General features: G+C 44.2%; 3 protein-coding genes and 2 non-coding genes across 11 annotated transcripts in view; 3 read left to right on the plus strand and 2 right to left on the minus strand.

Moving 5' to 3' along the window:
• The first annotated feature begins 611 nt into the window (after positions 1–611).
• On the plus strand, positions 612–1,355 carry LOC121598742 (zinc finger HIT domain-containing protein 3). The gene is made up of 3 exons (XM_041925992.1): positions 612–734; positions 808–977; positions 1,050–1,355. The coding sequence occupies exons 1-3, from the start codon at positions 664–666 to the stop codon at positions 1,271–1,273; spliced, it is 465 nt and encodes a 154-aa protein (XP_041781926.1). The 5' UTR covers positions 612–663; the 3' UTR covers positions 1,274–1,355.
• LOC121598739 (beta-glucuronidase) lies at positions 1,343–14,788 on the minus strand. Of its 5 annotated transcripts, none has more exons than XM_041925984.1 (10): positions 14,559–14,788; positions 4,346–4,454; positions 3,922–4,222; positions 3,677–3,843; positions 3,080–3,605; positions 2,825–2,997; positions 2,513–2,741; positions 2,048–2,224; positions 1,827–1,965; positions 1,343–1,742 (listed from the first exon to the last, which is right to left on the minus strand). In XM_041925984.1, the coding sequence occupies exons 1-10, from the start codon at positions 14,677–14,679 to the stop codon at positions 1,549–1,551; spliced, it is 2,136 nt and encodes a 711-aa protein (XP_041781918.1). In that variant the 5' UTR covers positions 14,680–14,788; the 3' UTR covers positions 1,343–1,548. The 5 variants fall into 5 exon arrangements, with proteins under 5 accessions (XP_041781918.1, XP_041781919.1, XP_041781917.1 ...); XM_041925985.1 differs by lacking the exon at positions 14,559–14,788 and adding an exon at positions 13,003–13,628; XM_041925983.1 differs by lacking the exon at positions 14,559–14,788 and adding an exon at positions 10,771–11,291.
• Trnas-cga lies at positions 2,331–2,412 on the plus strand. Its single transcript has one exon. It is a non-coding gene; the product is annotated as a tRNA-Ser (tRNA).
• Positions 14,789–15,700: 912 nt separating the features above from the next.
• On the minus strand, positions 15,701–15,782 carry Trnas-cga. The gene has a single exon. It is a non-coding gene; the product is annotated as a tRNA-Ser (tRNA).
• Positions 15,783–19,862: 4,080 nt separating this feature from the next.
• The window catches only part of LOC121598740 (matrix metalloproteinase-2), a 264,445-nt gene continuing 259,770 nt past the window's right edge, over positions 19,863–24,537 (plus strand). Inside the window, exons 1-2 of one of the 3 annotated variants that reach the window (XM_041925988.1) lie at positions 19,863–20,132; positions 20,366–21,299. In XM_041925988.1, the coding sequence (XP_041781922.1) occupies positions 21,081–21,299 (219 nt within the window). In that variant the 5' untranslated portion in view covers positions 19,863–20,132; positions 20,366–21,080. Of the gene's footprint in view, positions 21,300–24,537 lie in introns of all 3 variants that reach the window. The other 2 variants (XM_041925989.1, XM_041925987.1) reach the window with 2 other exon arrangements.

The following is a 24,537-nucleotide window of genomic DNA, read 5'->3' on the forward strand; positions in this document are numbered from 1 at the left end:
CTTTATTAAGTAAGCGTAATTTTTTGGTCGAAAAATTAATTTTTAAATCACTTACATATTGCATCATATGGCACCATCAACGATCATGTGGATAAAAATATGTGCCATATACAGGCGGTCCCCGAGATACACGGTTAATGGGGACCGAAAACGGCCGCAAAAAACCGCGTATCTCGAATTTCCGCGTAAGTCGAATCTCGTGATTTCTAGCCAAAATATCACTAATTTTCGTGTTAATTTGCAACTAGGGGGTGGTTTTAGCCACTTAATCAATCGTTTGATATGATTCTGAATGAAATAACAGTTTCAAACCTTTTGAAATAGTTTTTAACATCCGATCAAAACAGAAATTATTTGGCATTTTACAATAGATGTGTCAAATCAGTACAATTTGCTCAAAGAACTGTCAAATTTAGGAAACCGCGTATCTCTGAATCCGCGTATAAGAGGTACCGTGTATCTCGGGGACCGCCTGTAGTTCTTTCTTTTTTTTCCTGATATTTCGTACCATACTGGCCCTCTGGCGGATTTTGCGTGAAACTGCGCGTTTATGGCATGCTAAAATCGCCGCCGAAAACGAAATCAACTGTCACTCGCTGCTGTCAGCACGATTTGTTTACAAAATAGCACGCGCGCGTGCTACAGAGCAAGCAGCCGCAGAAAATGTCGCGATTGTGTGAAATTTGTGCAGTGAGCGAGCATAAATACCGTTGTAAAACCTGTCGCTTGCTCTAGTAAGTAGTAATAAAGCAATACTAAAACACTTACGATGTTAAGCAATTGATGTAAACAACGCTTTTTTTGCAGCTGCTCGGTAGTCTGTTACAAAAAGCACCAAGAGCAACCATGCGAACCACCGCCGCCACCACCGGAAGATGCCAGCAAACCGGGTGGTGTTTCGGAAGGACAGCAGCCAAAGAAAATCATTTTATTCAGCACAGTTGACACCGTTCCAGCGGAAAAGCTTGAACTGCTAGGTAAGCGTTTTGTGGATCGTTTTTTCTCATACGTTTTTGTGCATGTAAACGAACGACACTTCCTTTTCGTAGGCCAAAGTGAGCATCTGAAGAACCTGCTGTACAATCCCCACCTAAGACGGCTACTGACGGAAGTGGACAACGCCCGGGATGGCATGAATGCGGTCAAGGTCGCCATGATGGAACCACTGTTTGTAGAGTTTGCCGACGAGTGCCTTCGATTGGTTGAGCCGGCGGAAGAAGAGTCGGAAAGGCTGGACGATCTGGTGTTTACCAACCTTCAGCATCGACGGTAGCATATCGAGAACATGTGTGTGTGTGTGTGTGTGTGTGTGTGATATTGTAATAAAACCCATTCAGTTGGATAAATTCCACAATATTTCATTGTATTATCAGTCCAGAAATAGTTCCGTAGTAACACTTAACAGCTAGATGCTAGAGAAATAATAGCGGAACAACGCAAAACGATTGTCCAATACTTCAGGGTTTCGTGCATAACTCTAAACCAATTGTAAGTGGGTTGTTTGGCGTTAATGGCAGCTACACACTCACTCACTCATCTTCTCTTTTTCTACAGTTCCGTCTTTTCCTGTGCTAGTAGCTGGCTGTTCTCGGGGGCCGTGTACAGGAACAGATCGTCCGGCAGGTGACTCTTGCCCAGCTCGCCCAGCGCGTGGTACCGTTGGCGCAGCAGATACGCGGCCGCCTTCGGTTGCCGGTTGCGGGTGAAAATGCCCTTCTTGTTGCCCCCGACACGTGTGTACGCTGTAAAGATGAAAGGGAAAACATTGACCGTTTGAAGCTGCATGGAACCGTCCCCGTCCGGGTTTGAGCGAGTTTTAGCCTTACTTTGCGCCGTCTTGAAGTCGGCAAAGTTCCACACAAACTCGCCGATGAAGAAGTTTTGCTTGCGCAGCGCATCGAACGCCTTGAAGTGCTGGCTGAAGACACGCGTCTGGTAGTCCTCGGACCAGATGTAGGCAGGAAGCTGTGGTTTTAGGGGTATAAAATAACGTTGTTTTGAATTTGTAATAGTTTAAAAAACAACGTTTTTTTTTTATTTCATATACCGTATGAAGTCCTTCCTGCGTATCGGCACCGTACTCCGACATCAAGACCGGCTTGTTGTGTTTTTTGTTCCATGCTTCCGCCTCTTCGATGACACGGTTGGTGATCATGTTGAGCTTCCCGGAGTTGGCATACCACGCGTTGTACCGGTTGAAGCTGACAATGTCCAGGTATTGTGCCTGTTTGTGTTCGTAAGAAAGAGAAGGAATTAGAAGAAAGTGAAAAGATGCACATGCGTAGAGGGCGCTGGTTTATGTACGCATTGTGGCCTGGCCCTTCCAAGAAGCAGTCGTGGCCGAGTGGTTAAGGCGTCTGACTCGAAATCAGATTCCCTCTGGGAGCGTAGGTTCGAATCCTACCGGCTGCGATAAGAGAAAATCTTTTTCTTTGTTTTCACGTGATTTTTGACATTCGCTCTTTCACACAAGCCAATGGAAGGGTGATCTTTTACGTAACTGTCAGCTTACCGCAACATCATCATTTACGTTCACGGCAATGGCGGCCGTTATGGGACGCGTCGGGTCCAGCTTTTTGGTGTACTGCGCCACGGCCTCGAAGTAAGGACTCGCCACCATCTTGCCCGTGCGAGGTTCATTGGCGATCGACCACATCACCACGCTCGGATGGTTACGGTCCCGGTGGATAAGCTGCTCGATGCTGGATTTGTGCTTTTCCAGCAGGATCTGTGAAAAATTCCTGTACGAGAGAAGGTATAGATATATAATGTAAGGATGAGAATGTCCTTTTAAGACAAACAACCCCCTCTTGTACCAACTTACTCAGTGTCTACGCTAGGACACTCGTCGATGATCATGATACCGTGCTCGTCGGCAAACTGCATGCTTTCCTCCGAGTAGGGATAGTGGGACGTTCGGTACGCGTTGGCACCGACCCATTTGAGCAGATTGAAATCTTTGGTTAGAAGCGCTAAATCTAATCCCTTGCCACGTATCTGTAATGATGGCGGTAGTGTAAAGAATCACTCAAACATATTCCAAGTTATGTGTGTGTGTGGGGCACTCCACTATACTCACATCCGAATCTTCGTGGCGTCCAAATCCCCTGAAGTAAATAGGTTTCCCGTTGATCAGGAACGAACTGTTGTTCCACTCGAGCGTACGGATGCCAACCTTCAACCGGTACACATCCAGCACCGTATCCTCTTCCTTCTCATCGGTAGGCGCATCGTTTGATTGTGCTTTCTCGAGAGTAATCTCCATCGTATAGAGATAGCCCGGCTCGGGATGCATCAAATATGGCCACCAGAGCTGCACCTGCGGCACAACTACCGTGCCCTGCAGTTTCGCCTCCGATTCGTCCTTGCTGACGAGCGTGCCGTTGCGATCGTACAGCTTCACCTTCAGCAGCAAATGGTCGGTTTCGTTCGTACTGGTCGTGACCTGGTAGTCCACCCGGCCTTCATCTCCTTCGTAGCTGGTATGGATGACTACATCGCGGATGTAGACCCGCGGCACCGTGTACAGCACAACCGACCGATGGATACCTGCGTAGTTGAAGAAGTCGAACGTGTACGACTGCACCAATTCCACACCGTTGTCACTGTAAAGTGGGACGACAGATGAGTGTTTTATGCTCTATTTATCTTCCAACATCAAACTCCAGTCTCTTACATCGCCTGATTGTCCACCTTGCCCTGTGGAACCGTCACCTGAAGCAGCACATTGTCACACAGCACGGTAATGCGGTTCTCTGCGCCGTATTTAAGCGCGTTCGTCACGTCGGCCTCAAACGGAAGATGTCCAAACTCGTGGGTCATCACCTGAACTCCATTGATCCACTGCAAAAAAAAGGAAAGGGATTTGTTTGAAAGCTTGAACTTCGGATTCCTTATACACTAGCTCCTGGAAACACATACCACAATTGTAGAGTAGTGCACAGACCCGAAACGCAGGAAAACGTGATCATCGCCCTTGGACCATGCCCTCGGGACGAAGAACTTGCGATCGTACCACACCGTGCCGACGTGATCGCGCAGGCCCGCATCTTCCGTGACGTCGTTGTAGCTGCTCGGCACGGGCATCTGGATCGTCTTGCGGAACCGGGCCAGATCGTCCGTGTACCACTTCTCCCGGATACCTTGCGATGGGTTGTTGCTTTCGGAGCGCACAAAGTTCCACATACCGTCCAGCTTCTTCATTTCGCGAGTTTCCGATTCACTTGTGGGGGGAGAAGAAAATGAGAGTAACGATGATCGTGTCAACGTCATTAGTGTTTCAGAGATGGAAGAAGCTGTCGCACTACTAGAATGCGACGCCATCTCGACGCGCGCTCTCTCTTACATCGGATAGAGAAGGCCCTCGGTGGAGGACTCATTGCCTGAGGTGTACATTGCTCCAAACACGACGTTCACCATGCAACCGATCATGCCCATTACCGCAAACGTCACCACTGGAAAGAGACAAGAGAGAGACAGAGAGAGCAAAGAAAAACGGGGTTAGGTGTTTAGAATTATTCATTGCTTTACGCTGCGAGAGTCTGTTGTTGTTTAGCCTGAGAGGTACGACGCGACGATTATTGTAATGATGATCGTGATCTTGAAAGCCAGGGATTTTCCTCGTACAATCGTTTAGACCGAATTCATTACCAATGCCAATATCGTATGCTTTCGATTCGGTAGAATGCGCGATCATGGGAGTTGCATTGGAGATGATTTCAAGCATCTTCTCAAGTTTGTGATGATTGATGTGGAAGTTTCTAAGACACTCTAGCCTTTAGCACGATCTGTTACTGTTATTGCAAAGATCACTAATCTTCGCTCTCTGTTGCAGGTTCCGAGAATGGGCAACTGGTTTAATAGTTTCGCTAAATGCAGTTTTCGTGACCAACCTCAACACTCAAACTATGGAAGGTAATTAAAATGGTCTGAAGACGAGGAATATCTCCCGAGAGAGGAGGTGGTAAGTTAGTTTTAGTCATTATTTATGATAATATAATTTATACAACGCCAACATACGTGACCCTTTTAAAAATGAACTCAACCAATTACAGGGTTTTACCAGGTCAATAAACAACTGTCCACTTGCTTAAAACAATCATCTCTTTGACTATCCATCACAGCTTACCCAAGCACATCATCTGGTTCCGTGTTGTCTATTCAAGGAGCCGGTTGTGATAAACATGTGGACGCACAGTTATTTATTGGACTGCTAAAACCCTAGCTATAGTGAATGATTTTACAAAGTTCCAATTTCTGGAATGATTTGTTTTCTGATCCCCATCCCCTGTCATAAAAGGTATATTTAGAACATATTGATTTCTTGTACTTAAAACCATCTATTACATCATTCTACATAGTTGAAGCACATGTGTTTGTGCAAAGTTGACAGACCCGCCGTACATTATCGCACGTTTGATTAACGCAGAGACAAGCGCCACACAGAGTTGGGACACTCCCTTTAGCCGAACGAATAAACCTTAACCTACACCTCTCGCTTCGCCAGAGGCTTCCGTCGTCGTCACGTGTACGTGTAAAATATATTTGGTAGCTAGAATTTCATGCAAGACTCATGTTTATTTACTAGTTACGGGAGGTTTTTGTTGTTCTTGTCAGGGGGGTTTTCAGGGGCTTCTCGAAGCATTAGTTGGGAAGCGCTGGTTTTGTTTATTTTTAAGGTTGGTCATGGTGGTTCGAGGCGCATCCATTCCAAGCTTACCGAAGTAGCGCCCAGTAAATGGCATTCTTTCATGCAATCTGGGTATAAAACTGATTACACTCATACACTCATATATAAATTATAATACAGATGGACGTAAATCCTTCCCAGAAGTGCTTCTAATTACGCAAATGCTTATCAAACCCAGCACTGCTTGATTTAAACAAGGGCTTAAAGAGCGAATGGTTTGATAAACAGTGATTTTGTGTTGTCCGGAGATGCCTTTGAAATGCAAATGCTTTTTTTTATATTAACGGAAAACACTTGAGCCTGAAGCGTGCCCTGTCCCCACTTGAGATCGCGGGCATATGGTGGGGCCAAATGCTTGCGTAGGAAGTCCTCTTCTGACTATCGGACTAGCGCTAGCCGATATCATTCCACAGAGGAAACACATCCATCCAGGCATTAATTGCGCTTATACAGATTTATCGGCATGTTACATTGTATCCAAGGTCATGTTTTACAAGTCTCGTGGTACAACTATAATTACAAATCCGGAGAGGGTCTACGACGACTCAATCGGCTAGGGAAATTTGGAATGGAACAGGGGCAAACCGTTCACCCATATCTCCAAAAACCAAAACAGAATGAAGCAAACTCCTAAAAAAGGAGGGGTGCGCGCACTGGCGCCGTGTGCATATATCTGTTCCGATCACTTTCGTTTGCGCAATTGAAGGATCGCGTGTTATTATTGGGGAACGTAAACGACGGCTATACAATCAACACATCGTGAGAACGTGTGTTTGGCAGCTGATACACACCACTGCTGCCCCCACCACTGCTAAAAGGGATGTTCCTCCCCGCAGGGCTGATGTATTCTTGTAAACAAATCTCACCCTATCATAACCTAACAAAATGCCCGCTGCGTAACGAATTCGGTACAGCGCACCACACAAGGTCACAACACACGCACACACTTTAAGGAGCGCTGCGCTGTTGAGAGACGCGCAAAGCGATCAGTTTTTGCTGCTTAGATCAGCCATCTCAGATGCAGCTTAGATGGATATGTGCTTCCAGGGAATCCAAGACACGCGATAAGCCAAACAAAGAGAGCTCTCGATCCGTATGGGTGGGAAATCGTACGCTTCACGTGGTTTTTGTACGATCGTGTCATTTACGAGCATTATTGGTGGGGTAACATTTCACAGGAAGCACAAAAGAGTTTGTTTAGAGAGGTTTCAACGTCGTCTCCTCTTCAGTCTACTCTCAAGTAATGTATGACGAAATGCAGTTTTTATTACTTTGGCTTCACAGCCGAACCAGATTAGAATACACATGTGTGTCTTCTTCTTGCTGTAAAAATCAATGTAACTCGTCCATTAGGCTATACCCGGCTGTAGCTCGGAATTTCGGTGATAGCAGCTGCAACGTTTTTGTGCTGTTGGCCATACTCGAACGCCTCTTTCTGATAACCAAACGTTGCTGGGCTCAATTAGATTGTGTTTTAGCTGAACCCAATTGATGTCTTTTTGTCTCTCTTTTGGCTCGAATTCAATTGTAACTTTCTATTGTAATTTTATGAACAAAGCTAGCAAAATTCTTTAGCGATTCTACACCCTCGTATCAGTGTCTCAACCCGGCAAAACTCGTTCCTCCCGCGTACCTCTGCACGTTCGTGTGCATTCACCTGTGTATATCAACTTGCGCCTCGGTTTTCTTCGCCGGTCTGCTGCTGTGCCTGCGGCCACGGGCTGCTCACCATTCTCACTTTCACTACCACCGTTGCCGTTGGCGGCTTCATTATCGCGGTCCACGGAACCACCACCACCACCACCACCACCACGACTGCACGAAAGTAATCGCATTACTCTACTGACTTCTTTTCCGCGGGGAGAACCGGTGAACACATTTGCGCAATCTGAGAGTTCTTTGGAGAGTTTGGCGCGACTTTGCGCGAAACCACCACTAAGAAAGCGCCTGCAGCACGTGCTTGTGTGATTGCGGAATACACGTGCACGGGCGCCGCGCGAAGAGGACAGAAACGGAACGAATGCAAGATTGATCGCCGGTGTTTTCTTCGGTTGGAAAATTTGCATCCACCGGTCAAACTCTATGGTGCGACAGCGCGCGCGCGCCCCTGAAGCCTTACGATGACCGCGGCCCACTACGGTTTTGAGTTGAACTTGTGCCGGCGTCGCGGGTAACACTCCCCCCTTTTTCCCCGGACAGTCTTGCACGCTTGAATCCCGTTGCTTTTTAAACTCTACATTACCGCCGCCGCCACCCCTTTTGACCTACTGATGTTGCTTTGAAAAAGGATCCTCGCGTCCTTGTCACTCCCATGCACGCTTTAGTACCACTGACACTTTAAAGAATTGCGTCGTGTGTGTGTGTGGGGCTTCCTGTGACACAAACGATTATTTTCACTCTTCCTTGAAACTGTATCTTTCGTCTCCTCCTTTCCTCGTCCTTCACTCAACTGTTTTCTATTCAATAGGAAACTATTTATCACATTCCACTAATCACTCAAGACCACCCACCCGACATCGACAGCGCGACCGGCGTGCACGACTACAACATGACGACTAATGCCTACTCCGTTGCTGGACGCAACTGATACGGTGGAAACAAACAATACACACACGTGAAGCGATCGGTGGGTAACGGTTTTACGCGCTGCGCAAGACACAAACACACCGTGGCTGCGCTGGCATGCTTTTGTTCTTTTTTTTTAAAATAAAATTCGATCGTTTTGTTTCAAACAAAATTTGTGGAAAAACTGTGCAGTTGCAATTCCCAGGGAACAAAATCTAACACATGCTATCGCGTTCTACGCTCCAAGGGACAGTCGTATAAGACAGTTAATATTGTTTAGTGGATTGTTAAGGCGCCTGTAGATGCTAGGCTGGAAATAGAAGAACCGAGACATTTTCGCGGTACCCGTGAAAATCGCGTATGATTTGTGCATTTAGCACAACTTTACTGATGTTACACTCCTTACCCGCAAATGTCCGTTAGTTGCCTTCTAATCGCATTTTAATCGCCGGTAAATTGAAGGCGATTAGCAGTGCATTTAGCAATAATTAAATGCCGTTGAAATGTTTCAATGAAAAATTTCGTTTTGGATTTTAAATTTGAATCTGAAACTGCCAAAAGGAAACCTTACAAGCGTCTTCAACAGTGCAATATTGTAGTGATTCCCAGCGATGTGTGAGAGATTCGATAGCACTGTTTACGTGTGTTACGTTCTCTTGAGTTAAGCCCTGAGCTATTTCACTTTATTAAAGAAGGACTGTATTCCCAAGCGCCACAGATTAAGCTTAAACGACTGGAAAATTTAATATCCATATAAAAAAATGAAAGCTCCACAGCTTCATTGGTTTGATCAATAGATGGCGTATTACAACTCATCATTATATTGCTATCCTGTTCTTGCAATGTGTTTCGACAAGTTTCATCTTATCATGACCTATATAGCCTTATAACTTTCTGAGCAAAAATCTATGTGAATGGTCGTGTGGTCAGATACGTGGGTATCAACACCAACGACCATAACTCAATTCTCACTTGCTTTCAGTACTAGTGGTTTCCGTTGGAGTTTAGTAATTAAACAATTGTATCGCCGTTCTAGTTCTAGCGATGCATAACTTCAATGCGAAACCATACAACAGTACAGAGGAAATGAGAAAGCTCTCCTCCAAGCGATGAAGCTCAACTGGTTGGGGTATCCCACCAACAGAGAGCGCCACCAGCTTTTTTGCTATTTTTAGAATGAAAGAGTCGTTTGCCGTCTGCTAAACGAAGTCTTTCTATATTCCGTTTAGGTAGAGAACTTGAGTCGTTTAGAAGCCGTTTAGTGGTCGTTTAGTGGATTTGTGGCACTTGGGTTACTCAATCGTTAAATACAAAAAAGATGAACAGTGTTAATTAGTAGTTCTCGCAACTCTTAAATGGTGAAATAAGAAATGAAATATGAAAAAGAAACAAATACAAAAAAAAGTTATCGTAAAAAATTAAGATTTCAAATACACGCTTTCATGGTTCGGAATCAAACCACCACTCTATTCGGCAATTATATCTGTTAGGAAGCAAAAACGGAATATAAACAAATTAGGATGGTGGTGGTAAGCTATTTGTTCCCGCTTAATTCACAATTCACAGATTTTGACGAGAATCCTTTACAGCCGTGAAAGTTTCGGTTGAAACCTTTATTCACCTTCTAAAACGAATAAGTCCTTACAATGCCTTCTGGAGAAGCGTTACGTTACGGAATTTAATTTCCTGACAGCGTTAGACCGCTTTCAAAGGTTTGAATATTCAAAACGTACTAGATTTTTAGTATTTTTTTATTTTATTTTTTTCTCTAATTAATTTGTTTATTATAAAAATTCGAAATGTGGCTTTGGCGAATCTACTTTAACATGCTTTGTTGAGCATTTTAATGACCACAATGTAGATTGAAGATTCATATACTAACCAGTTCTGTCAACTCATCATATCTTACTGAGAGTACGGCACTTCAGACCGTTCTTGCCTCCCGCTTCCGATTCTTCAGAAGATAAACACGACACCGTAGATCATCACCGTCATGTACACGACTCCAGTGGATAACTTTCACACAGTTGGCCCGTAATCCGATATGAAGGTTAGTTGCGTCTTAAGCGGTTCTTAGATTAAAATATAAACAACCATATGCTGGCCTATGACGGCTTAATGTGGCATTGTAATTAAATTTTTGCATCTTAATTCCATTAAAAAATATTAAACCTTTTGACCTATTATTAATATTTTTTTATTTTTGCAGTTCATCGTGACTTGCCATTAGCACCAGCGTTTGATGTCGAGTGTACCTGAATGTACCTACATTCCAACCAATTATTTCATCTTGATCATAACTGAATGCTCACTCGCGCACGATATCGCCCTCAAGCAAGCTGGCCACCATTTAATTGGCTCCTTCGATGATAACTCAATGTACGTTTCTTATCAATTTTGGTTTAGGCGCCTTCGGCTATCAAACCTCACATGGTGCGAGATACACAAACTCTACCTCCGTTTTGGGAAAGGCGTACATTTCATAATGTATTTTTACATTAAAATGTCTCGCTTACCTATTAACGCTATCACAATCAGCCGCATGCAATGATCGTGCTGGATGCGCCGCAGCTTCTCTATCCGCCGCTTGCGTCGGTCTGCATCCCTTAGCAGCAGTAGTTTGCGGGACCCATCACTAGATGGCGCCACCATTATTGCGTGCTGGTGCTTCTCACCGCCACAGCCACGGGTCGACCGGAAAACAAACACTCTTCAATCACAGTTCGGTTCGCTTGGCCAGCAAAAGTTACCGACATTGGCGGTCGGTAAACATAGGTCTTCGCATGCTCTCGTACCCTCTTCGCCAAACCTGTTGCGTGGTTCAACCCGATGCACTTCGAGCACTGACTTGCTGCTGTGTACTTTGAATCACGTGCTTCCCAATGCTGTAGCTGCTCCTGAACTAGTACACACAACAACCACACACGTTCCGACACTTCCGATTACGACAATCGAATTAAGGCGCTGTGGACATCTCAGCCAACCAAACCCGACCCGCGAACCCGCGCTTCAACGAGTGACTGAGTTTGGTGTCGCTTTGATTATTCCCGATAGAGAGGAGGATGTCCCGCGCTGTGGTGTGTTGCGCTGCCCTCCTGGTTAACCACACCACGCACACACACACACACGATGGCCGACGGGGGCTATTATCTTCGTCAAGAGCCAAAGATAGTCCCGGGCGGTGAGATATGAATGGCGCGCCACACCATACCGGGCCCAGGGATTGGTGCATTTGGTCCAATGCGTGGCTGGTGTGATTTTAGAGGTCTTATCGAACCCCTCGCGAGACTGTTGTCCCTACCGCGGCAACCGTCACGACCGTCGATCAGAGCTGCTTGCCTGATGGATTGGCCTCGGCAACGGTAAGGGGACGGTAATGATCAATCGATATCGAGCCGTGTCATCGCACACACCAGCCCGGGAAAGCGATGTAATGCTATAATCTCTGTTCTAGATAGGCCTAAGTCCTCTCCTTGGATAAGGCTGCTTTCTGTAGGCCAAAAAGCGAGGTAAGCTGTTGAAGGAGCTACGAATCACCAAAAAGGGGGGTTGAGCAATGCAATTTAAATGTTTACACACTTTTGTAAAGGTAGCGTAACGTGTCGCGCATGCATTATGATGGAGCGTTATCGGTAGTCCTGGTGTGTTATTGTGACACAACAAGCGCTTCAGCTCCGTTCTACATATGGTTTGACCTACATTCCATTCTTCACAATCGCGCACATGTAGAGAGGTCCGAACGACGCGGGTCCCAATGAAGAAATCGTTGACCTCGTCGTCGTTGATAAACTGTACCACCTGGAGAGGAGGTCCCATTTGGAGATAAACTGGAGTTGACCGAATATTGAAGCGCGTTTGTTTGTACCGTACTGTGTGAGGAAGAGGAGGACGTCGCTCGAGTTGTACTTAATGATGTTTGTTAAGCGATAATGCCAGGATGTAATTAATTCGGTGTCAATATCCATTACCCGAGTGGCACCACTGCAGCTCCAAGCTGTACAGATGCAATCAAGCGATCAGAGTTGACATAATTGGTTCCATTAGAGCCCGAGGGGGTTATAGCATAGAATAGCAACCAAGAAGCTCTGAGTAATGTGTGATCAAACGTGTGCACTGTGAAGGTTATTTATCACAAGGAGACATCAAGGAGAGCAAGATGACGATGACGACAACGCCGTGAGCATGCGAAGGATGGCCATTTCCAATGAAACGTGAATTGAAACGATGATCAGCGAGATGGCTTTGGTGACGGGATCGATCCGGAGGGCTTTCTAACGATAAGCTCTCTGCTATGTGTGCTTAAATGGAGAACCATCCTTGATGATCGTCCTCACGATAAAGTATCATCACGCACACAATAATCATAATAATAAAGATAGAATATCATTCGTTTCCAAGAACGATTAAGAGATACAAAATAATTTTAGGTAATTTTGCATCGTTTGTTTTGACGATCACATTCGTATGCAAAGCTCTCCTTCGCTTGACCTTACACGGGTTTTTACACGGAGTTTTTGCTTACATTCTTCTCCACTTTACACTGTTAATTGCTTAATACTAATTACCAGCAGCAATCGAACAAGTTCTCGTGATACGTTCCAAGAGACGTAAACCAGTTAGCATGAGGAATTCAAAACGATTAACACACAATTCGACGGAATCACTGTTGCTTTAAGCGAAGTTGCTATGCATCAAACAGGTAATAATTCATGTGACAATAAAAAAAAGTATAATAATAACTTATTTACCAGTTTTAGGTTGACCGGTGCGACGACCTCCACGCACAGCCCGCGACGAGCTACTACTGGCGGGACTCATCTTCGAAATTCTACCCAGCACCTTCAACACAACGAGATCAGCTGCACCCCGGGGGAATGGTTTTGAATTTGAAACTTTGCTCACGATCACCGTATCACAATTACCAAATTTACACTACCCTATTTGTCTCGGACAACAGAGTTAATCATACGCGGAAGGGAAGAGCAGCCCTCGCGATAAGTATCAACTTGGCGTCCACCGCCAAAGGCGAATGAACCACAAATGCTTGAAGCTAATCAGCAGCGATCTTGTTGATATGTTTGTATGTGTGCTTGTCTCGTTTGCACTTTGCTGCTGGACGTCTAATGCGCGCGATCTTGGAGTAACATCCGACGACGACGACGGCGACGATTACCGATGATGAATTCTAACCCGCCCCCTCCCTGCGGGCAAGTACACAGGCACGCACGCACACAGGACGGGGCACTACACACTCCACACTGTGCTGTGCGCGTGTGTAGGAATAATCCACCACCACGCTTTACGCTACCAGCAGTGCGGACTCCGAGACGCTGCCCACTGATCAGTTCGAGACTACAATTCGAACTGGCGTGCTCGGCCCGACCGGAGACGCTACTTGTATGCAAAGGCCTCGGCCAGTTCGTGAGGCTTTGCCACGATACCCACCCGCGATCCGCATATCGCACCCGCACGCGGCCCGCACGCATTATTGCGATTATCGTCTCGTCGCTTTTCGTGCCAGCGGGGCGGGAAGGTTGTTTGTTTGATGGTACAGTAGAAGCCCCCGAGGGTAGATATCGAGCGGGGGTAGGTTTTGTTCTCACACGCAATAAAAGGTTCTATTAACGTGATATGTTCCAGGAGTTTGTGTTATTTTTTTTTTAAATTGTTGTGATAGCAGTTTATGGTATTTTAAATCACTAATGACTATCCCTTTTATTACACAAAAATTTTCTTTTTTCGCGGAATTTTAACCACTTTCCTCATTTGCATCGAGTTTCGTATTTAAAACAAAAATATATGAAAAAAAACAGAATTTGGAGGAAAAACAGAGCAAACAAATATGAATGCTGAGCATGTTCAATAACGCTGAATGTTATAATACTGCTTGATAGCATAATGCGTAAGGCAACAGATAATGCTGCCGTTAACGCAAACAATCTCTAATGTAGAACACCATCACAAAGCGAACGATTGCTACACATATCCATAGAAGCTACACCGCACGATATAAAGGGGCTGATAAGGGCAAGTGTTAAAATAAGAAGATGAGTGCAATAGATAAGAGCGGCAAAAGATAAGGAGCAACGGCACACATCAGCAACGACGAGAGGAACACACGCCATCGAGTCTTTGCCACTTTGCAAGCGTAGAGTGAGTGTTTTGATTCTACCCGTTATGATACTCGCACCAACAGAGCGGTAACCCTATCAAGCACGTGGATCATGTTAATTCTCACGTCTACCGGTGCACCTGTTTTCAAATATGACGTCATCAGGTCGATGCTAATGCTGAGCGTACATACCTCTAAGAAGGGCCAACAGATTGGCGCGCAATCGATCCACAAGTCGCCATCGGATGCTGTTGCTGCTTAGCGATACTGATGAAGATACGGTCGTCACTGGTTTGGTACTGTTTGATAACATTAAGAAACAAAAAAACGCACTAACGACTCATAAAATTTGTGAGTAATAACTAGCAAGCTAGCTGAACGAGGAACATCCACCACCGGTGGCCGATTGTTTACGATTGAGCTCATGGAAGGGGTGTGTCTGTCATCTGCTTTGACAATCAGCTGAGCACAAAAGCAAGAGCTTTGCTTGTTACTTTTGCAGAAGCTTATTCGTATAACAGATGGTTAGATGGAAGCGTATGACAGACTTTGAAAAGCGTTTGTGTGCTGTTATACGAAACGCTCGAAAGCGGTGTAAAGTGTGAATGAGAGAAGTTGGGGTTCAACCCAACGGGACAAAAGTAGAAAGCTTGGAGCAAAATAATCGTTTGTCTCCCTCTATCCTCTATTCCGCGCTTGCTTGCACTCATGCGCGAGCGCTCGACTATATTCTCTCAGAACTGAGTATTCGCAGTTCAACCCGTGCAGTGAGAATGTATGTGTTAATGTGTAGCGAAATTTGTCTCTGTATCTCATTCCCCCACCCCCAAAAAACCACATTCACTCTCCGCGCACTCTTACAATTTTGGCGCGCACGCTACATACAACATAATACAAAAGGTCGTTTTAACCGCGCGCACTGATCAAAGTCGCGATGGTTCAATCGGAACGCCGACGCTCCAAGTCAGAGATATTTGGTCTGAAGAAAAAAGTTTTTCTGACCAAATCGACAACACACACGCGACGACACACATCGTCACATCGACCGCCGTCGATGGAAGTGAATGATGTTCTAAAAATAGATCTGTGGGGCGAGTGAGAAGGAGGAGGGGCGTAGAACAAGAGTACGCGTGAGAGTGAGTCGTCGCGTGCGTGTGTGTGGGGGTGTACACGAGAGAACTCATTTTTTTGCTCTTTCCTGGAACCCAGATGTTCTACATTCTTCTGATTTTAAGCAACAAAAGTAGAACGGGAAGTAGAAGGCTACTTCATTTCTACTTTCCTTGCTACTTTCGAGCGTGTTGACTCGCTTGGGAAGTTGGCAAAAAGAGGTGCGCAGCCGGTAGGATTCGAACCTACGCTCCCAGAGGGAATCTGATTTCGAGTCAGACGCCTTAACCACTCGGCCACGACTGCTTGGTGGAGGAGGAGGGTTGCATTGCCTAGTGTACACAATGGACCGAGCGAAGTAAGCGTTACACGGTGTAACACATGGTTAAAATCAAGAGACTTCAAATATCGAAGCTGCCAGACTGGTTTGCCGGAATGGAGATTTTTTGTGTTTGTAAATTCGCTGCCAAATATGGTGTTACACCACGTACGGCTGCAGCATATCATCCCCGGGAAGGGGGAATCGTGACCCTATAATGGTCATCTGGTAGCTGCCAGAGTGGCTCGGCGTCTGACATTCGCTGAAAGTAAAAGGCTTTTTGGCTTTTGATACTGGTTTTGGTGGTTTCCTTTTTATCATTATCAGGCGCTCAGATCGCAGCTCTGATATATCGACGCTGTAAGTTGTTCATTTGTAGAGTGTGATTGTCTTATAAAAAAACAGAGAAAGACTCATCATTGGTCAGATCATTTCGTGATCATTTCAAAGGTTCTATCACGACGTGAGGATTGTTCAAATAGAACCACGTGTGTGATCGTGTCCCATATGGGTTTTTTCTGTCTTTTTTTTGTTTCTCAGTCCTACGATTTTCTTATAAACTGCTTAGAAAACGTCGAGTCGTTGGTATGAATCACAAAGTGATTAATAAATCGATCTTACATTGGAAAGTTTATCTTTCATTGGCTTAACAACAGCCATGCAGACGCGTAGTAATTAATTTGGAATTGCATCATATTGTGTAAAAATATTGTTTTTTTAAAGAAGCGTTGTTTTTTTTTGTTAATTTGGCAATGAAAGTTATCATGTGACCAGAACAATCGGTAGCTGCAACAAAATACATCACCATGCAATTAATCAGTATGTCTGCCACATGACGTCACTGTGTCGATAATAACAAAAAAAAAATCCTTACGATACAAGCAACATCTCTGAGGGCGACCTGTTTCGAATGTAACGGTATGCAATCTTGACACTATTGCGCAAGGTATAATCATCAATCATCGATTCCTGATTCCCTGTTCGTCATTGATCCGGGTTCGCACGTTGGGTGGTCTAGTTGCTTTATTGTTGTTAGAACGCCGATGGCCGCGGCAGATTTCGTTCCGAATGACTGTCTCCTCACGTGCTTTCTTTGTTGGGAATGTGCGAAGGGACGGCCGAGATGCAGGAGATGCACAGTACGGTGGGGTCAGTTGGAAGGCAGCTTCCAATGCACGCGCATTGCTTTTTGAGCTTCGTTGTTCAGATGCTGGTTTGCTGGAAGATGTTTTCGGTGCGGGAAGGGTTTGCATACAAGCGTGATACTTCTCCAAGGACACAAATACCTTTTATGGAGGTGCACCGTGAAGCGTGCAATTCACACGAGAAGGAGTTACGCCTCATTCGCAAGCTCTTCCGCTCGGGTAAGATAGGTTCTTTTTTCCTGGCAAACGTAGCATACAAGTTTGTTATTTTTGTTTAAAGGAAATGGTTCAATGCAGTGTTGTGATTAGAACATCGAAACAAAACCGAGTTTTGATCTTATCTATGATATTGGTCATTTGGCTATGATGGGATTGCCATTTCCTTTTATTTGTCTTATGTAGCTGACGCAGGCTCCTACTTACCTACTGGAATCGACACCACCCGAGGGTCTGTCGTTTAGCAGCACCATTTATATGAAATCTAGCACTCAGTTTCAGTTCTTCTTAAATTCAACAAAGCTACGTTTAAAAAATTAAGAAATCCAAACAGATTTCATGTTGAAAAATATTACAGCTTGTTGAAACAATGTTGATAGCTAAAACTATAGTACACGCCTGGTGCGTACGTGATAAGAAATTGTAGCTTTGGGGAAAAGCAAGAAGCAAGCAAGCAAGAACCGAGACAACAAAGGGGTTATCAACAAGAATTGTAATTGTTCCGGGGCAAGCACGCAGTTAAAAAGAGTCCCTGGAAATGCATATGCATTGTCCAGTCAATGGGACACGCTGATAAGACGATTGACCATATGAAACCATTGCGTAGGATCAGTAGGTTCAAAATGCTTGTTAACCTTCTGTGCGTTGCTTCCATGGGTTCATATTGCTCTTGATTTCTATATTAATTATTTATTCAAAGAGATTGTGCCTTCTTACCCGAAACATAACAGTGCGGTGAATACGATTCACTTATGTTTGTTTTATTTAATATGATTAAGGTCATTTAGTTACTGTATATATATGTATCAATACTCCATTACAGGGTTTTGCACGATTGATTTGTAGGATTTTTTGGGCTCAACTGTGTCCGACTTTAGGTTGCCCTCACTATATAAAATCGAAGATCGCAACAATCGCGTGAGAGTAAACATTCTGCTAGAGAGAATAGTGAGAGCAACTCTCTCTTAGGAACATGCGTTCCTTCGACAGCAATTGCTCGGAGCAGCATTGCTTTCCTATCTGGCGATGGGAGGTAATGGTAGCTTACTTTTTTACATTCACAAGCCCATTGCAAACCACAAGCTATTGACTATTAAGGATATTTTAATGAAAATTTAAAGAATCAAATATAAGCTAACCGAACAGCAGTCTCAAATCAACAACAGTAAACAAGAAATTACTGCAGAATGACTGCAGAATTATCCACAATGGCACTGTACCCACTGTAGTATGCCTAAGTGGGCAGAAAAGTGTGCCTACGAATCTAGCAAGAGTGGCCAATTGATTGTTTTACCATTCTACTGATCGTTTTAGTTTGGGAAAAATCAGCTAAAATTACGGATACATCACAACACATTAGAAGCAAATTCTGAATGCAGAACAACTTTGATTTTGCGGACAGTCGAGAATTCGCGGGCTCTCAGTAGGTTCTACCGGGCCTTATGAGTATGAGTATAAACAAAAACTGATTGAGACACCGATTTGTTCTATTGATCACCATTAATGTTGCACCCTTACATTACGTGCTTGTTTAATATCTATCATTGTGGTATCTTTTAATTTGGATTGTCTATCCTATGACAAAGACAATCCAATGTTGAGTCATCACATCAAAACAGGAGACACTCTCCATATGACCCAAAGTTGTGAGTTGAGCTCAGATTGAACGATTTGTTGCCTAATAGGACGGACGAACTGTAAAACTCATATCAGGGGAACATTTTTGTTCCAAGAGAAACAAATCGAATTGCTACTCATACTTGTATGCATTGACAGCTATTCGACATACGACTTTTTCGATTTACACCTTCAGGACTCAGGACCTGATTTCGGTCCCAAATACAATCGCATGTCGGGGGTCACCTGCATCTTGAAGAGGTTCAATACCGGCCGGATAGCCATTTCCACACGTTTTGTGTGACTGTCTATCGCAAACAGGATTCGTCACAGTGAGGTAGTAATATTTTAGGAAAATATTATAAAAATCCAAGATACTGCAGGGTTTTTCAGATAGTTAAAAATTATTCACACACCAACAGGGATTCCCCCAAACTACCGGTACATTCCAATATACTTCAATATTCGGTATAAGTATACAGGCGTCCCCCGAGTTACGACCTCCTCGAGTTACGACGATTCGCAGTTACGACGATTTTGATTTTGACAGTTAAAAGTTGTCAGTGACAAGAAATTGATGTATTTTTTTGAATTTCTGGGCTGATAATCGTTATACACACATTTCCAAAGATTCCACAATTACCCTATCTTGAATATCTATACTGTGTACGGCTTTTAAAATATAATTATTACATTATCGAACATTATTTTGAATAAAATACACGATATCATAAATTCCAACTCTTCAAATTCGGTTATAAACTTAGTATTCATAGATATTCGACATACGACTTTTTCGACTTACGCCTTGCTTTGGGACATTTTTTCGGTCCCAAATACAGTCGTATCTCGGGGGACACCTGTATTTCAACCTCTGTTTTGTTGTCTTCGATATTCTCTCAGCGCTCTCTCTCTCTCTCTTGTAACGCAGCAAAGTGAGCATACGCAAGTGCTACACGCGTGGCACGTTCGCTCTCTGCATTTTGCACTGTAGATCGTAACGCTTCTTTGATCGTACAGTTGAAATCCTATACGAAAGATCGCTTCACGATGCATCGGGGCTCCTAACAAGAGTTAGTTAAGATCTGAACGCGCAGCAATACGGACCGGTTGCGCAGCGTCAGAAAGCGGCAATCTGGCGGGCTGTAACCAAACAACAACCGTACACCGAAATATTGCATCGGCATTAACGATTGAATAATGGTGTTAAGTTCTAGGGTTCTCATCCAATCGATTGCATGCCGACTTGACCGTGGACGGTATAGCATTTGTCCCTCTGTTTGAAGCCCGCCTGTTGCCGCTCCTTCCTCGTGTCAGCAAGCATTAACGCGTTACATTCTATCGCGATAAAGGAGAAAGGTAAAAATCACCTGTAACAGGAACAAGAGCCAGCGTAGTAAGTGGGCAAACCAAAATAAAGAAATAAAAAAAAACCATCGAGAAGCCACACGAATACGCACTAACATTCATACACGAAAGGACACATTGTACGCAAGCGCCGGAATCAACACGCTTCCCTCTGTACGGTCAGTCTGACGCCTTTAACCGGTCTTCCATTCTGTTTTGTTCGTTGTTATGCTCGTTGTTGGCAGTATTGTTTTGATACATCGATGCGTTTACGACGGTGCCTGTGGCGTTCCGAATCTGGCAGTTTGAGTGAATCATGAAAAAAATAATTCCTTATAAAGTGCATTTATACGAGTGAAGTGGTTCAAAAGGCTCCGTATTTGTGTGTTTGTCAAAGTGTGTTGCAGTTTTTGAAAGTTATCCTCGCATCGTGTAATAAGCTCCGGCGCGTGAAAGTGTATCAGAAGTGAGAAAGGAAAGGGGGGAAGCGAGTTTCCAGCAAGGAAATCCCCCGAGTGCGTGAGTCATCGCTTCCGCCAAAACGGAAAGGATATCCTTTCATGTGTATAAAGCGACCGAATGGTGTATGTGTATCTGTATGAGTGGATTCCAGTTAGCTGCCAGGAAGTGACGTGAGACGATACTCACACAAACGAAACGCCGCGCTGGCGCCAATCAGCTGATACGTCAATTGGTAGTGGTGTACGGCAAGTGTCTGCAAACGTGTTCCCCCGTGTTAGTGCGTGCAATAGCAAGAAAGCATAGTGTGTATAATATTTTAAATTTACCAACCAAAAGAAAATAAAAATAAAAATAAAAATACGGCCATCTTATGTACGTGTGTGTTCTTTGTGCAAAATAGTTTAAATTAGTGAAGCCCGTTTTGTGCATTTAATCAACAGTGAAAGTGAGCGCTACTGCTTACTACTACTGCCAGTAAGCGTGCAATAAGTGTATCATATGAAAGCCTCTGCTGTGCCGTTTGCCTCTTTCCCAATGGAAAGGATAATGTGGCTGCACAGTCCTGGAAGCAATAGCTGGCCGAGGGTATTTCGGATAGCGGGATTCAGCTTAACGGTCCAATTTCTAATGCTCACGATAGTCATAGCAATCGTGGCCAAGCCAATCGGGCGGGAGCGACGGTCCGAAGCCAAATTCTGGGACTACGACGACAGCGTGGTAAGCATCTGTTTGTACGGTCCATACCCGTAACACCGAACAACCTTCGACCTGTTGATACGGGTCTGCTTCCTGATTCCGACTTGAAACGTGTTTTAACCGCTGGAAGATGTGGTAGAATCTATTCTTGACTTATTTATACGCGTTTCATGCGTTAGAATTAGACGATGTTATTCCAATTGGCGTCATTTGATAAGGAGTACAAGTTGGGAGTGATTACTAGACTGGCTGAGGAGTTGTGTGAGCCAATCGGCACAGATTTAAATGGTTTTCAGACGATTTAAAGAGTCTTCTAGGATGGGTTTATACGCTTATTGTGCTTTAAAAATCGTTTAAAACAGCAGAATGTTATGTTGTGTAGCGAAAAACAATCAATATCAATAAATGAATGAATGAAAATAATTATATATGATAGGCTAACAACTGCGTTACGGCCGAGGTGGCACGGTGGTCGAATGGACACATGTGCTAACTCACACAAGACCGGACGGGTTCTCAATCTAGTGATGGGTGGGTCTACCCGAACCTACCGGGTCGGAGCCATCAGCGACTGATGATCAGTGACGTTTGTATTTGAATATATTTGATAAAGAAAATTAGGGTCTACTTTGGATCTAAACTATCCTTGCCGAGTCGCTTCAACCCTGTCTACGAATGAGCCTGAATATATGAATCTAATTGCGGGGCTACACTAGGTGATACATACAGCGAAGTGCACTATTTGACAGGTGAAATATTTGTCAGATAAAAACACCATCACTTCAACTAGTTGATGTGCAATATAAAAAAACAAATAACGTGAGTCGCGTGTAGCCGCGCGGTAAGAAATAGCCTAATAGTTTTTGGTGACTTCCAGGATTGAACTCACTACCGGTGAAGCACTGTATTTGAATTGTTGGCACAACACTATTAAAAGGTTGTAATTTTCTATGTGTTCATCTTCTATGTTATACTCAACATGGTTTTGTAATGACGATACCACTAAAATACTCTGTGATTTGTTGTTTTTATATTAAAAAAAACATAAAAACAAAATACAGTAATGATGTTTAAGCACCATTGTAATCGTAAATAACAACGCACGTGTAACCCGTTTTAAAATTTGACGGATGAAATATAGGTTTCGCAGTGTTCAATTACTTCCACCACTGAACCGGTGGACGACAGATCGGCAAATCTCTCAAAACATCTGCAATGTTTAAAGTTTCATCTACAAAGTCATAGAGCACGACCGACACGCTTGTTGTTAATCACGCATGGTAACGTGCCAACCCTCTGGCACATTGTAGAGAGATGTGTGTAGGAAAACTAAGCTATACCCATGCAAACCCCGCAAAGAATGATGGTGCCAGGGCTGTGAAAACAGTAATCATAAGGTGTTGGGTGTCGGATGGGTGCTGCTATTTTCGCCTTTTAAATCTAATCCATCATGGCTTTTGCGATGTGACGTGCAATTCTCGTGTAAAGTGTCCAGCGTGAGAAACGGTTTGAACAGTCGAAGAGCTACAATCATTATATGGGTCATAAATTAGCAGTTTTTTTTTCTTTGGTGAATAATGAACAATCTATTCAAAGACGTCGCCTTTTACATATGTAGAATGGAATGAAGCAACGCTGCAACTGTACGCCGTTGATTTCAAGCGTAATGCCAAAAGCCATTCTCACCCGTGCGGATCACGTCCCACCGATAAACGATGGTCGCTAATTACCTCCCTTGACCGTTACTGATGTACTGACTCGCTCGCTCAATATCCCTCATGGGCAACTGCATCACGTACCACGCGAATGGAATGTATGAATGGAATGGTTGGAGTCTTGCACTTCGGCCGGAACTGCAACAGCCAAGCCGTGCGTAAATTTGTCATATCCGCTGTAGTAAAATATGCAAAATAATAGGTCCTCCACTGTGTACCACCATTTAAATCATGTCGACCTCCCCAAAAGTTAATTCGTCTCAATTGAGTGCAAAAACGAAGCACAACTGGCTCGCTCGGCTTTTTAATTAAATTAAACCATCATGCCAGAGGCCCGGCGTTGATTACTGCGCTGGCCTGTAGAGCAGCATGCAACAGGAAACTCTTGTGTGGACTTATCAGCAACGAAGAGCCATGCCATGCACGACACGCATATATGCATGTGTTTGTCTACACTTCAAACAGATGTTGGGAAGAATGGTACCAATGCAACACAAACACTTGGCCACGTATCTGAAACTCTGAAGTTCTAACGCTCTGCATCTCAACATTGCTCACACAATTCATCTTCATCAAGCGTTGCCGAGGCAACATAAGCCAATTTAAAACAGCAGTTTGTTGCTCTCACTTTCTCTCTTTTACTCATTTTCTCTCCGTCCTTCCTTTACGGATTAATATAAACTTGCTATGGTTATGTTCTTTACTTTTGGCCGCGTTCAGAGTTTCTCACTGGAAATTTTGAGTGCCATTGAAATTTGTTTTCTTAATGTCCATTTAATGTTGTAATTTATTCTTTTTTTCCTGTACGAAAGCTATTTAATTTTAAGAAAATACTTTCCATGTTCAACTACTTATTTACCAATAATTTCATTCACAATCTCATGCCCCAACACCGTAGTCTCGTACTTCAAATAGCTTCCATCTGTGCATCAACAGTTGTACGCTTTCAGCGCTTTCTTTCACTTGTGCACTGCTTACTGGCCTATAGCTGGAAAGATAACAAAACCATTGCAAGATAATTCTATGCCGTCTCTGTGCTCTGGGTGCCGGTTCTCGCTTCCTCTTCCTTCTTTGGTTCACTGTACTGTTTTTTTTCCACACAGTGCCGACTGCATTTGTCAGACCCCTGTCCCTCGGTACCCGTCCCTGTACCCGACATTATCATGCTCATCATAAACATCATCATGCTGCGCATATGGTGGCACATGGTTTCCTGTACGCAACTTGAGACGCGGGCAGTAGCAAAGCATAGAACGGAAAAAGGGGTACAGCGTGCATCGAGAACCGCGTCCCTTTATGTTTAAGCCGGGAGGCGATAGGAACGCTCTCCCTGCTCGTGCTGTGTTATTGGAGTAGGCCGGGAGTTTGTAGGAGTTTGTGGTTCTGCATGGAACTGCTGCTGCTGCTGCTGCTGCTGTTAGCTCAGCTGGATGGATGGGTGGACGCTGCGCTGGATGTTGCTTCCAGGTCTGATCGAAGGGTCAGGAAATGGAAATGAATGGTTCATTCAAATAAGGAAAAAACACTCCTGTCATGCGTTGGGC

Source organism: Anopheles merus, chromosome 3L, assembly GCF_017562075.2.
Source record: "Anopheles merus strain MAF chromosome 3L, AmerM5.1, whole genome shotgun sequence".
Classification (NCBI taxonomy): domain Eukaryota; kingdom Metazoa; phylum Arthropoda; class Insecta; order Diptera; family Culicidae; genus Anopheles; species Anopheles merus.